The sequence below is a fragment of the Rhododendron vialii genome, chromosome 4a (assembly GCF_030253575.1).
Source record: "Rhododendron vialii isolate Sample 1 chromosome 4a, ASM3025357v1".
Taxonomy (NCBI): Eukaryota; Viridiplantae; Streptophyta; class Magnoliopsida; order Ericales; family Ericaceae; genus Rhododendron; species Rhododendron vialii.
The window spans coordinates 31401468-31414731 of record NC_080560.1 but is presented as its reverse complement, the minus strand read 5'-3'; the positions used below and the strand labels follow the sequence as shown (position 1 = coordinate 31414731).

The 13264-nt window shown below is 37.3% G+C and overlaps 2 protein-coding genes across 4 annotated transcripts; both read left to right on the top strand.

Moving 5' to 3' along the window:
* Positions 1 to 1727: 1727 nt before the first annotated feature.
* On the top strand, positions 1728 to 6370 carry LOC131324643 (L-ascorbate peroxidase, cytosolic-like). The gene is made up of 8 exons (XM_058356685.1): positions 1728 to 1860; positions 3140 to 3314; positions 3972 to 4037; positions 4972 to 5020; positions 5156 to 5241; positions 5409 to 5488; positions 5829 to 5931; positions 6046 to 6370. Exons 1-8 carry the CDS (start codon positions 1742 to 1744, stop codon positions 6124 to 6126), a joined length of 759 nt encoding a protein of 252 aa, XP_058212668.1. The 5' UTR covers positions 1728 to 1741; the 3' UTR covers positions 6127 to 6370.
* Positions 6371 to 8117: 1747 nt separating this feature from the next.
* Positions 8118 to 12788, top strand: LOC131323291 (L-ascorbate peroxidase, cytosolic-like). Of its 3 annotated transcripts, XM_058355003.1 has the most exons (10): positions 8118 to 8192; positions 8401 to 8531; positions 10249 to 10423; positions 10569 to 10634; positions 11471 to 11519; positions 11617 to 11699; positions 11848 to 11927; positions 12109 to 12211; positions 12309 to 12367; positions 12472 to 12788. In XM_058355003.1, exons 2-10 carry the CDS (start codon positions 8413 to 8415, stop codon positions 12485 to 12487), a joined length of 750 nt encoding a protein of 249 aa, XP_058210986.1. In that variant the 5' UTR covers positions 8118 to 8192; positions 8401 to 8412; the 3' UTR covers positions 12488 to 12788. The 3 variants fall into 3 exon arrangements, with proteins under 3 accessions (XP_058210986.1, XP_058210985.1, XP_058210984.1); XM_058355002.1 differs by having other exon boundaries at positions 12309 to 12788; XM_058355001.1 differs by lacking the exon at positions 8118 to 8192 and having other exon boundaries at positions 8199 to 8531; positions 12309 to 12788.
* Positions 12789 to 13264: the final 476 nt, after the last annotated feature.

Genomic DNA, 13264 nt, shown 5'->3' with positions numbered 1-13264 from the left:
ATTCCAATGCTATCTCTTGAATCCCACAAATAAAGTAATTTCTACTAATTTTTTCTGGAGAGTTTTGAAAATCAATAAAACATTTTCAGTTGACTTTTCTAAATGAGAAAACTAATATATTATTTTGAGACATTTTTCATAATAAAATAGAGGACCATTATGAGACAAAAGAAGTACCTACAAAATATAAACAAATTTTAAGAGTAATAGATTTACAATCACACACATTTAAACACATAAACTCTCTCTCATTAACTGTGAGTCTCACACGGCACTGTATGCAGATCCTACACTTGATATGAGATAGTTTGTGTGTTTATTTTTGTAAGTGTGTAGATGTAGCAAAATTGTCTTGTTCGATTTGAACTTTGATAGAGATTTTTTTAAAATAATAAACAGAAAGAGATAGATTAAAAAAATCATTGAAAACCGTACCTAATAATTTTGAAACTCCAAAACAAATAAAGACTTGTTGCGGGGGTAATTTTGCTGGAAAGAATCAAAAGGGGCCGACCATAGAAAACTAGAAAAAAAAAGAAAAGAAATCAAAAGCCGCCCACTACGAAAGTGCAAGCACGTGAACATCTGCTGTTTTTTCTTTGTTTGTCCAGAAGCAGCCCAGAAACACTACAGTCACCGACCGGGAGGGTCGGTGACCGGCCACCCACCCAGTGTGGGGTCCACTCCGGGCTCCGCATGAATAATCCGAGCCGCTCAATAATTTTAAAAAAAAAACCGAGTGGGCCATGAGAAAAATAAGCTCAATCCAATGCGTGTACGTGCTCGATCCGAGCCATTCCAAAATCAGATGATCCGAGACGTTCAAAAATAAAAATTTGGAATGAGCATGTACACACATTGGATTGAGCTTATTCCACGCGTGGCCCACTCAGTTTTTTTTTTTAAATTATTGAACGGCTCGGATTATTCGTGCGGGACCCGGAGTGAATCCCACAAGCGGTCGGTGGCCGGTCACCGACCCCCGATCAGTGACTGTAGCACTGCAGTTATTCTTTCAGTCTAATTATGGGTTCTGACTTCTGAGCCGTCGCAATAATGCCTACGCCTACGCTTATCGCTAAACATTTATCCTCACCCGCCACGGAATATTTATTATATCACAAAGTTTTTGGTTTTTAATATATTATATTTATATATTGAAATAATTTTATTTTAATGCAGTTAAAATTTATTAATTATTTTGTTTTTTTTTCTTTAGATTATTTCAACTATTAAGTACTTATTTTTTATTCAGAAAAAAATTTTAAAAATAAGAATATAAAATAATTAAATTTCATCAAATTAAATCAAAATTATTAAGATTATAAATGGGCACACATGAATAATTATCTCAAATATTCAAAATCAAGTATATATATAATAGAAATTTTAAAATTTAAAAGCTCGGAAAGCAGGGTCAGGAGGTCGGCCCTTGGCCCAATATAGCTCCGCCCCTAATCCGCTCCTTCGTTAATATTATTACCCCCTACCGCCCCCCACTATATAATGTCTCATCGACTCGTCACAACATTTGCACTACCCTCATCACTCTCTGCTCCATAGGTACGTACTTATAATTCATTCTCTCTCTCTCTCTCTGTGAAAATATGGAAGTTTATAAGGCGCTGATTGAGTGTGGGTTTATGATGGGTTATACTACTAATGATTTGATTTGATTTCGTGTTCTTTTCTTTTCTTTTTTAGACTATATATACATATAGAGATCAGGAAAATTGTTGCCATGGGAAAGTGCTATCCATGTGTGAGCGAGGAGTACAACAAGGCTGTTGAAAAATGCAAGAGGAAGCTAAGGGGTTTCATCGCTGAGCAGCACATTGCTCCTTTGATCCTCCGTTTGGCGTATTTCTCTCTCTCTCTCTCTCTCTCTCTCTCTCTATTGGGACAGTTCCGAAGACATCTAATTAAACATCCAAAAAAACACCTCGCATTTTCCGATCAAATTTTAATGATCCGAGCGGCTTAATGTGATCAGAACTTGATTTTAAGAGTACCCGTGAGAAATAGGCAGAAAAAATGACCGGGAAGGGCTTGATCTGAATAGTACTACTCAAATCAAGCCTTTCCCAGTCATTTTTTTTGCTAATTTTTCGCGGGCGCCCTTAAAATCACATTCTGCACATATTGAACGATTCGGATCATAAAAATTTGATCGAGAACTATAAGATTAAAATTTGGGATGTTTTTTTTTTTTTTTAATTGATTATCCGGGGAACCGTCCCGTATATATATATAGACACACACTAATTAATCTAATGATAGCGGTCGTGGTTACCGGTATCGAGTATCAAACCAGACGTTACATAACGGGAATTCGTTAATATCATGAACTTTTAATTATTATTTTTTGAAAAAATGAAGTTTATGTAATAGTGCCAAAATCAGTCATAGAGGACGCGTATCAGCTCCGACGGCCGTTAACCGGTCCATAAATCAGAAATGAAAAGCCAATGTATAGGAATGGGTGATTTTCATTATAACCGGTATATCGGGGTAACGACGTCAAATGATGCAAAAAGCATCACGTTGCGAAGCCAAAAACACATACGTATCGGGGTAATGGTGTCGAGTGAGGAGGCAAACAAACTCACCTTGCTACAAGGCCATCGTTGCATTTTCTACGATTTCACGGCCGCATTGAAGCTGTGAGAAGGAAAGACCCCACATCTCTTCAGTTGGCCTTTATTTATTCACGTGCGGCAACTTTTTAGTTGCTTCCCCCGTTAACCTTCGGCACTTCAACCATACTTCAACCATACAAGCTTGCAATGTAACAATTTCGACGATGATTCCTCAAAAGATTTCTCCCAATTTGGAGCTAAAAAAAAACTTTCTAGAATCAGCCCCCAAATTCTGAAAATACATTACCTAATTCATTTATTGCTAAAAATGTTATAAAAAAGTGTTTTTATTTTTGCGCCACAGGAGTTCCACTTTTAACGATAAGTTACTAGTAACTTTATGTACAAAGTGGAGCGTTTGCGTACAAAAATAGAACGCCAAAATCAATTTCCCGCAAAAAACTGTCATTACGCATAAATTTGAGCTATTTTGGGAAATTAAATTTTTTTTTTTTCTTTTTTCTCATAGGATTTTTCTTGTGTATTGTTTTGCTTTGCAGATTTCACTCTGCTGGGACTTACGACGTGAGAACAAAAACAGGAGGGCCGTTTGGCACCATAAGGGACCCTAAGGAGCTCGCTGACGGAGCGAACAACGGCATGGAAATCGGAGTCGGGCTGCTGGAGCCAATCAAGGAGCAGTTTCCCATCCTGTCTTATGCAGACTTCTACCAGGTACCTGGCCTATTTCATTAGAATCTGGCTTCTCTGCAGTCCGGAGTTTGAACTGCAGCGAGCAATCCGTTTCTCTGTCCCGTCTTAAAGAGTATTTTTAATGGTTCATGTTTATTAGAATTAAAGCTATTTCCGAAAAGAGACTTTTTTATCATCTGAACCATCGATTGTTGAGATGGATGGTCGAGATGCAATTGTGGCTTATTTGCATTTCAACACCGTGTCCATTTCATTGGAATGTTGTATCCTATATCAGAGGCGGCTGCACCTATATTTGAGTTTCTCATAGGAATTGAATTTTGTTTCATATTGTCAGCAATTGTTCATATGTAGTCAATGTAAAAGAAACTTCACTTAAATTCGTGAGTATGTAGATAATATAGCTCAACGAAAACAAAATAAATTCGGTCAATTCACTTTCAACTTATATAGAGCTTCGTATACAAAGATTTTCTTTATGTTTTTGTCATTGCTGGACTAAAATCCTAGAGCCGTCCTGTCCTATATCCTAATTTAATCTAGTATTTGTTACGTTGTTGTTTTGATACTTCAATTTCCGCATCTTGTTGGTGGGTAGGATTAGTCTACATTTTGAATATACTCTTCTATACTCATGAGGTGATCTTTTGATATTGTTTTGTGAATTGTCAAATGAAGTTGGCTGGAGTTGTTTCTGTAGAAGTCACAGGGGGGCCTGAGATCCTTTTTCACCCTGGAAGACCGGTTAGTGACTCGAATCCCTTTATCAGTTTTTGTGAAAAAAAAAATTGTTAAAGTTCTTGTTGTTGCTTATTTCTTTCTCTTCGTTTTTTTTTTCCAAAACAAATACCAAAACTTTAGAATAACAAAGAAATAAATTTAAAAAAAAAAACAAACAGTTCTAGTCAATGGATCCTTCAAAATGTATAATGTACCCGTATCGGACACTCGACACGAACAAGGATACTCAGTACACATGCTTACCACATTCAAATCGAAGAATTACAAGGAACCGGCCGGCTTCGGTCTAGTATGTTAGACATGTTTAGTTTGACAATAACTAACTTAGCAAACATATTATTGAACTCCAATTTCTCATGAACTATGAATAGAGCTCCTCCAATGTGCATCAAAATGTCTTAAGACAACTTAGCTAGTAGAACCTGTTCAACCCAAAAAAAAAATAAAAATTGCATATTAACAATTTTAAATATGTGGTACTTGACAGAGTCCAATGGATGAAACGGATTCATGTAGCCGACCCCAAGTGATTGGGATGTAAGGCTCGGTTTGGTTTGGTTTGGTTAACAATTTTAAATATCTAGGTCTGTCTCTCTGTATCCTCGAAATGGACAGTAGAGGATGAATCGGATGATACTCCCGAGTCCATCTAACGTTGGTCAAAGATATGCAGTTGATCAAATAGAAAATAATCTTGAACTTGTCAATCTCAACTCATGCTGCGATTTTAAGTTTAAACGTTCCAGGCTTTGATTGATCCATTCGAGTTACGATATAGTGATGTTAGAATTATACAGTACGTTGTAGTTGATAAATTCACTTTAATTTTGATCTAGCTAGACCTATTTGATCTGGTAATGGAGATATACCTGGTTTGTTACGTTTGGGAAACTGGTATTATCGCTTTTATATATTTGGATGAACTCATTGATCTCAGGACAAATCTGATGTACCTCCACAAGGTCGTTTGCCTGACGGCAGAAGAGGTTAATCTTTTTTCTCATTCATCTTTACTCACAAAATATCAACTATTCATCTGGCATTTCTAATTAAGCATGTAAGACTGACCGACCGATCGTCAATTGTGTTTCTTGAATGTTTCATCTTCTTTAATTTCCCAGGAGAGCCTAGCCATCTGAGAGACGTATTTCATCGTATGGGGCTCAGCGACAAAGATATTGTCATTCTATCCGGAGCTCATACCTTGGTAAATAAGTTTTCAGAATAAAGAGTTTCCTCCTCCTTTTTCTGGGATTTGTTGCTCGAATACTACTAGTGTATTTTGTTATGGCCTTCTTATTATTATTAGCTTCAAAAAATTTCACTTCTGATGGCGAAAATTGGTATGGGTTTTGATTGGCATTTACGGTACAGGGAAGGGCTCACAGGGAGCGATCTGGATTCGAGGGACCTTGGACCAACAATCCTCTCATTTTCGACAATAACTACTTCAAGTACGTCTTTGCTTGTCCCCATTGATATTGCGATTCTTGGAGATGACATGACATCCTATTAACAGCACGTATTTATAAACGTTTCTCTGCAATGCGCGTCCATAAATATAAACTCGTGAATTCTACCTAGCTAGCTACGACTGATCAAGAGGGAGAGGTTTTGTTGTTCTGTTCCAATTTGAGATATATCTAGAATTACTTATGTTTCGTAATGTAATTGTATAATTCCTCATCTCCAAATTTAAAAGGATTCTTGTTCAATACTAGCTGGCTTGTTTCTAGATTGAAAGCATAGTTTCAGTACCAATTTTTGTTATTCCCTCCCCCCTTTCATTTACAGGGAACTCCTTAGCGGAGAGAAGGAAGGTCTCGTCCAGCTGCCATCCGACAAAGCTCTTTTGATCGATCCCGTCTTCCGCCCTCTAGTTGAAAAATATGCTGCGGTGCGTATACCATCTTCTGTTTCCCGTAATTCGTTCGGTAGATTCAAATTATTACCTTCTTGACAATGATTAAACCGATTATTATCTTACGCGTTGATAATCTTCGATATATAGGACGAGGATGCGTTTTTCGCAGATTATGCTGATGCTCATTTGCATCTCTCTGAGCTTGGGTGGTATAAGGAATCGCATTAAATTTGCTAATTCTGATTAAAAGGGGCGGCCTGGAAATGATCAACATTTGGATGCTACTGTACAAGATTTCTCTGAGTTTTCTGTTTTAGTTTCTCCGCGACTCTCCGTGTAACTTGGCTTGTAATTTGGTGACTGTGTTTTCAGGGTGTATTTTACTATCTTCTTCTTGTTTACTAAATCCAAGTGACTTGAATAAACAATGTGTAATGTGTTGTGTGTAATATAATACTGCAGTATTGTGCAATCACCGATTGTCCAATCTTACTCTTCTAGTGCACTTTGACTAGTACTTGAAGATTTGGATTTGAAATTTTGTGCCCAAAAGAAAATGGTAAAATGGAAAGTTTACTGTAACCCCTGATTTTCGGAGACGTTACTTGAACATTGGAAAGATTTCTAAATTGATTTTCTATTTCGAGACATTAAAGTTCCAAAAGCCTCGCCAATTCGAGTCACATTACAACATATTAACTTCAAATGTATTCTACCAAAGTACTTTCCCGTACAATTTCAAAATATTTAATTAAAATTACAGAGCAGCTACGGGTAAAGCATCCAAAATTCGACAATTTCTTCGTCGGTCAATGTCACTCACCTTTTGTGTACGGTCTCTGCTGCTTCTTTTTTCAATACACACACCTGACATTTGCATACCAAGGTAACATAGTACCGTGAGTAGTGGTGGAAACTCCAGACGTTTGGTAGCATGCATGGGGTTGTTTATAAATGCTAATATTCTTAGCAAAACATATGTAATTTCCCAAACAACCAATATCCTCCGTTTGACGTACTTTTAGGCACGGACATCCGCTAGCACTACTATATACTATAAGAATGTAGTTATTTAAAATAAAAGGAAACTCTCTTCTCTGTCTGCTGCATGAAATTTTCTCAATTTTTCATCTTTTTATTCATTATTCTACAAATTTTATGAAATGTAAAATATACTGGACTAATTTATTAGTTTGAAAAGGACTAGTTCATTACGAAATGTAAAATATACTCTGTCTACTACATGAAAGTTTTAAAAAAAATATATTTTATTTTTTAACAAAAATAGTTTTTAAAAACATTTTTGTACTATTAGAAGGATGCAGCTTCACTCGAAGTAAGATTAGAAGGATGCAGCTTCACTCAATAACTATAGCCCGTCTTATTTTTTAAGAATTTATTTTTAAGCTTAAAAATAATTGAGTTTATTGAAATAAAAAATTATGCAATATGAATCTTGTCTGATAGAGTTTGATAGATCTCGACGAGATCTTTTGAATGATGTAAAAAAATTAAAAAATTATTTTCATAAATATATTATTTTTAAATTTGAAAATTAAAAATACATACTTATTTTTAAGAAGAGAAAGTAGAACAACACATATCGAACAATCAAAACACCAACTTTACACTTTTCCTTGGGTGATTGGGTCCTCAATAGAGGTCGTTTGGGTGGAATCGGCGACGGTGGTATGCGGGATTGGGTTATGGGTGGGTGGGCGAGTGGAAGGGGTCCGACAGAAGGTGGAGGGGCGTCCATGGGAGGATTGGTGAAGAGGGAGGAGAGAGAACCAAATTTAGTTTTTCTTTTTTTTTAATTGTTGACATCAGGCCCATCCCGTCATTATGTTTTAGAGCATAAATTGGTATCATGCTCCCTAAAATTATTGATATTAATAGATTTAAGTCTAGAAAGCAGAATACCAACCCATGCTCCAAAACATAGAGAGGCTTGTGCCGAAGTTGCGCGCATGCTCTTATATTGCTCCTCGAACAATCCACACAAGAAGCCACGTCACTCCAACAATCCCAAGTCAAGCTTCCCACCACAACGTTTCCTACGCGTGTCAACATCTCACGGGCCCTCTCATTTCCTGCGGGCCCCCCGAACCAACAATCTCGATCATGGCCTCACCTGGGCCCACATCCAGAACGTTCTCGTTCCTCTTACGCCCCTCCCTCCCCCCTATAAAATACGTACGTTCTTTCTGCTCCCTTTTGTCTGATCACGTTACTTCATACTTGAGTCTTGCTATTTTAACTTTCTGAATTTACTCTAGCTCTCTGTTCCACAGGTATATTTTAATTCTCTGCCTATCTAAGGATTTTAAAAGTTGGTCGATACATTTCGGTTTTTCGACCTTCCGATACAGTTATAATATGATATCGCACGCGTATCGGTTTCATCGGTCCGATTTCGATTCATGGCTGTTACGGTGATTTTTGAACAATTTGATTTCATTCGGTGTTTTTTCTTTTTTCTTTTTGGCTTATATTGATCAGTGAGTTTTTGGCATGGGAAAGTGTTATCCAAGTGTGAGCGAGGAGTACAAGAAGGCGGTTGATAAATGCAAGAGGAAGCTCAGGGGATTCATCGCTGAGAAGCACTGTGCTCCTTTGATCCTCCGTTTGGCGTACTCTCTCTCTCTCTCTCAGCCTTGACTACAGTCCAACTTCATATTCTGAGTCTAAATTTTGTGTTCATTTAACCTTAAAAAGTTTTGTGATATTGGAGTATGAAAATAAGCACTAATTATTCACTCTGGTAATAATCTTATTATAAGGCCATGTTATGAACTTTTTCGTGACAAATTTAAAAGAGAATGAGATGACAGAAAAGTCCCACTTCGAGGGGAAGAAGACCTCCGATTGGCTCCAATTCAGGAGAGCCCGACCTCTTCTTCAAAATAGAAGACTTTTATCGATATTCAACTTCCCTTGAGTTGATATACAAATGTTATACTCAACCAAGGACAACATTTCACTAACCGACTACCTTATAAATTAGGAACACTAACCTATCCCACTAACTTCTAACATATAATGAAAATAAACACAAAATAATTTTAACAAAATAGATACGTAACAGGCCAAAGGAATCGTAATTAAATATAGATTCGTAGTTCGTAACTCATTCCAATTGAAGAGTTTCTCTTTAGTTTCTTAGATTAAATATCTAGAGGTGACGGGTCTATACGGCTTGATGTTAAAAAAATACTAGTCTGAGAAGGAAAGTTTTTCGAAATCGTTGGGGCGAGGACAGCCATTGTTGTCCCCATCGGCTCCATCGTCGGCTCCATCGTCGATTGCTGGTGTTTTCTGGTGAGAAAACTCTGACATAACTGATAAGTTTCTTAATCATTCTGAACTACACACACGATTTCGCATAGCATCACTAACTTAAGCTTGGTCGGTGCGACCCCTTTGGTTAAGTTATGATGAGTTGTCTGGCCACATTGTCAGCTTTCTATTTGCTATAAAATGTTTTCCAGTTTAGCTTGAAAACCTTGATTTGGTAGGATATACAGCAAAGTTACTACTCCCTCCGTCCCTTTATTATGGTCCAGTATTCCATTTTGGGCTGTCCCTTAATAAGTGTCCATTTGGTAAAGTTAGTGGGTAAAAGTTGGTACATTGTCTATTTTGTCCCTAAAAGTAGATTCCATTTTGAAAAGTTAGTGAGTAAAAAGTGTAATGATGATGGGTAAGTAGGGAAAGTGAAGGAAAAAATTGATGTGAAAGGTATAATGATGATGTTTTTTTAATAAGTTGGAGTTACGAAGTAGGACATTTAAAAAGGGACGGAGGGAGTATGAAATAGGGGGGGTTTTTGACCAATTTTGTAAGTATTGGGTATTTTGAGACGACCCGTTATGCAAGCAAGTCAAGGGCTATTTGGACACAAATTTCGCTAATTACTGTGTTCTCCTTTTCATAGTGAAAATTTCCCGTTGCCTTTCGCTTGTGCAGTTGGGTTTTTACCCGAGCCATGTATGTTTTTGTGTATTTGTTTAGTTGCTCTATTTTTACGGACTCGTTTCATGCTAGCAACATTTTCACTCTCCTTTTCTATTTGTGTAATCTAGCCTGGCCTAGGGGAGGAGAAATGGAGCTTGTGGTTTTAAACCCCTGAGATGAGTTGGAGTATGAGTGTACTTCTCTCGGAGAGATTAATTCTTTATAAATAATGCATAATTATGCTTTTGTTTGATACATCCATTTGATGATTGACTCTTACATGAGTAATAGTTATGGTTGGATTCAAGATTGCTGATTAGTACTTGGTTTTGTTGTGTATTGTGCTGGAATCTCACTTTTGCCTTGGTTGTTATTTGTACTGCTTGGCATCAGATGGCACTCTGCTGGGACCTACGATGTGAAAACAAAAACAGGAGGGCCTTTCGGGACGATAAAGCACCCAGCAGAGCTGGCTCACGAAGCAAACAACGGCCTTGACATAGCCGTCAGGCTGTTGGAGCCAATCAAGGAGCAGTTTCCGATCCTGTCTTACGCAGACTTCTACCAGGTAACCTGTTGCGGTTGATAGGATATAATGGTTAGCAATTTGATTTTTATGCTCAACATATGTTGTTGGCGTATTAGTCCATTATTTGCGTACTCTAACATCCAAGATGACATGTTCCTCTTTGTTATGTGATTCTCAATTGAAGTTGGCTGGAATTGTTGCTGTTGAAGTCACAGGAGGCCCTGAGATTCCTTTCCACCCAGGCAGACCGGTTAGTGAGACTTGCTATTTCTTTCTTTTCTTCTTATCGTAATATGTAAAACTCACTTGGTTCTTCCTTTTTCTGTCACAAGGGTGGAAAATAGAAAGAAAGAAAAAAGGAAAAATGAGAATTACAACTTTGGCCGAGTGATTGTAAGGATATAATAGGGCCGATGCTGGCTTTGCCCTTCACGCAGAGGTAGTTTGGGGTCTATTCGCTGGAACTGTGCCAAATTCTGATGTAATGACGCAATAATAAATGGCTGAAATGGAAGTAGGCAGACACTAATTTGATTTTTTTCGTTAAAAGTTTCAACTGTTGAACAAAATTGTTTAGGCTTCTTTGAATCAGAAACTTTACTGAGCAAAGTTAGCAGATTCATGTGGTAGGCTTTGATTGATCCTTTAGAACTAAGATACAAATAACAGCCTGAGTTAGAGTCTAGGTGTGGCTTTTTCCTTTTGGTTTAGTAATTAAGTTAGAATCTAGTTGCTTCTGATATTTTTTGTTAAGCTTAATTTAGACCTATTTGATCTGGTGACAGAGATCCAATGCTGATGTTAACTATGTTAATAGTTTGCATGCACTACTTCAACTTATTAATACAATGACCGAAAGGCACCGTGCATGTCATTTGTGGCTGGACAGCCTGAGAAAAAGTACTTGAGCATCAACAATTTTGGTGACTTTGATTCATGAAACCATCTTTGCCACTCTTGCCTAGTCCTTGTGTCCGACAACTTCGACTACAGTTTTGAACCAAGAAAATTTCGTGTAGCAATGCTTGTGTCATGATTTGAGATGGTATTGCATTCATATTAACTAAAAATATTTATTGATCTCAGGACAAATCTGAACCACCTCCGGAAGGCCGCTTGCCTGATGCCAAAAAAAGTAAGTCTCTTGTTCTTATTTGTGTGGTACTTTTCTAAGCTCTCATGATTGAGATTATCAATTGTCTTCCTTTTGCTTTTTTTTTTCCTAATGTCAGGCGCTGACCATTTGAGAGATGTATTCAGCCACATGGGTCTCAGTGACAAAGACATTGTTGCCCTATCTGGTGGCCATACCCTGGTAGGTTCATTCGAATGTTTTCTCCTCCTCATTGTAATGAAAATTTTCTTACTTGGGTGCAATGGAATTTTTGCTCTGGTTGAAAGTTCTAAAACTTGTTACCTAGGATGCTGAACAATGTTTTTCTTTTCGGTGGAATTTCTAATAGGGAAGGTGTCACAAAGAGCGCTCTGGATTTGAGGGGCCATGGACCACCAATCCTCTCATCTTCGACAATTCCTACTTCAAGTATGCTTATTCGTATCCCTATTGGATTAGCGTTGTTATATTAGGAGATAGTGTTCATGTTCATTCTGATGTTATGGTCTCTGTTACTTTTTCTTTACCTTGTGCTGCTATATATCAATTTACAAATTCTACTTGGATTAGCATTCTATGCTTTTTCGCATCTTTTTCACCTTTTTTATAGGGAGCTTCTTCTTGGAGAGAAGGAAGGTCTTCTCCAGCTGCCATCGGACAAAGCTCTTCTGGAGGATCCAGTCTTCCGCCCTTTAGTTGAGAAATATGCTGCGGTCTGTATTATGTTTAATTTGTTTTTCCAGTTTATTGATTCATTTTACAGATTGAAATGTAATAAATACTAGCTGACTGCTGGTATTTTTGCTTTAGGATGAGGATGCATTTTTCGCAGATTATGCTGAAGCTCATTTGAAGCTCTCTGAGCTTGGGTTAGTAAAGAGTGTCATCTTCTTTCCTTTCTTTTTCATTGCATTTCGATTTTCATCGACTGGTTCAATAATTCTGATGTTAATGTGTTCCCCACTTAATGTAGATTTGCGGATGCTTGAGCAAATGGCCACAGGTAAAAAGATCGATTTTCAGATGCTATCCATCCTTCGGTGTCCATGCCTGTACCTACTTCTCACGTTTTCTCCTTGTAAACTTGGCTTTAAAGTTGGTGATAGTGAGTTCACAGGCTGTCTTTCTCGTCATTGTTTAGTATAAGTTACTGAAATACAAGTATTTAGACGTATGCATGTATGTGTATAAATAAATCTGATTTGTAACATTTTCTGATGTTGTAATCCTAGTAATTAATGGATAACATGTCCGAAATGTTGATATTTATAAAAGGTCTTGAGTTGTACACATGTACTTCTACGAGTTCGCGTCTTGCCTTGAATTACTTTTTCGATTGTGTACCTTAGTAGTTAAATTGAAGTGTCTGATTTATCTCCATTCTGAAAACAGTTTAAAAAGAAAGTGTAAAGCTGGTTCCTGGGCCATTAAAATTGTTGGTTAGGAAATGCATTTCTAGGCAGTGTTTTTTTAGAAGAGGAGAGCTTGCTCCAAAAACTATATATGACTTGTAGTCCATGAGAGTGTTTAAGCAGGAAAACCTTTCCCATCACATCTTTTAGCTCAGTTTTCCTGAGAAATAACTCAAATAGTGCAAGGGAGAGAGGAGTAATGTTTTTGATTTCCTTGTATTCTTTTGCTTCCCTTTCTCTTTGATGTACATTTTATGCCTTCTCGTGGCAAACCAAGTTATCTTGTTATTCGTTGTTTGAGAGTTGAGAGAGACAAAGCATTTTACAAAACAAACATAGTTTCTCCAGGATTAC

Bases quoted from the DNA above. Each gene is read 5' to 3' on its own strand.
- LOC131324643 (XM_058356685.1), top strand. From the start codon at position 1,742: ATGGGAAAGTGCTATCCATGTGTGAGCGAGGAGTACAACAAGGCTGTT. The intron at 1,861-3,139 runs GTATTTCTCTCT...TTTGCTTTGCAG, and splicing joins CCTTTGATCCTCCGTTTGGC to ATTTCACTCTGCTGGGACTT. The intron at 5,021-5,155 runs GTTAATCTTTTT...TTAATTTCCCAG, and splicing joins TTTGCCTGACGGCAGAAGAG to GAGAGCCTAGCCATCTGAGA.
- LOC131323291 (XM_058355002.1), top strand. From the start codon at position 8,413: ATGGGAAAGTGTTATCCAAGTGTGAGCGAGGAGTACAAGAAGGCGGTT. The intron at 11,520-11,616 runs GTAAGTCTCTTG...TCCTAATGTCAG, and splicing joins CTTGCCTGATGCCAAAAAAA to GCGCTGACCATTTGAGAGAT. The intron at 12,212-12,308 runs GTCTGTATTATG...TTTTTGCTTTAG, and splicing joins TAGTTGAGAAATATGCTGCG to GATGAGGATGCATTTTTCGC.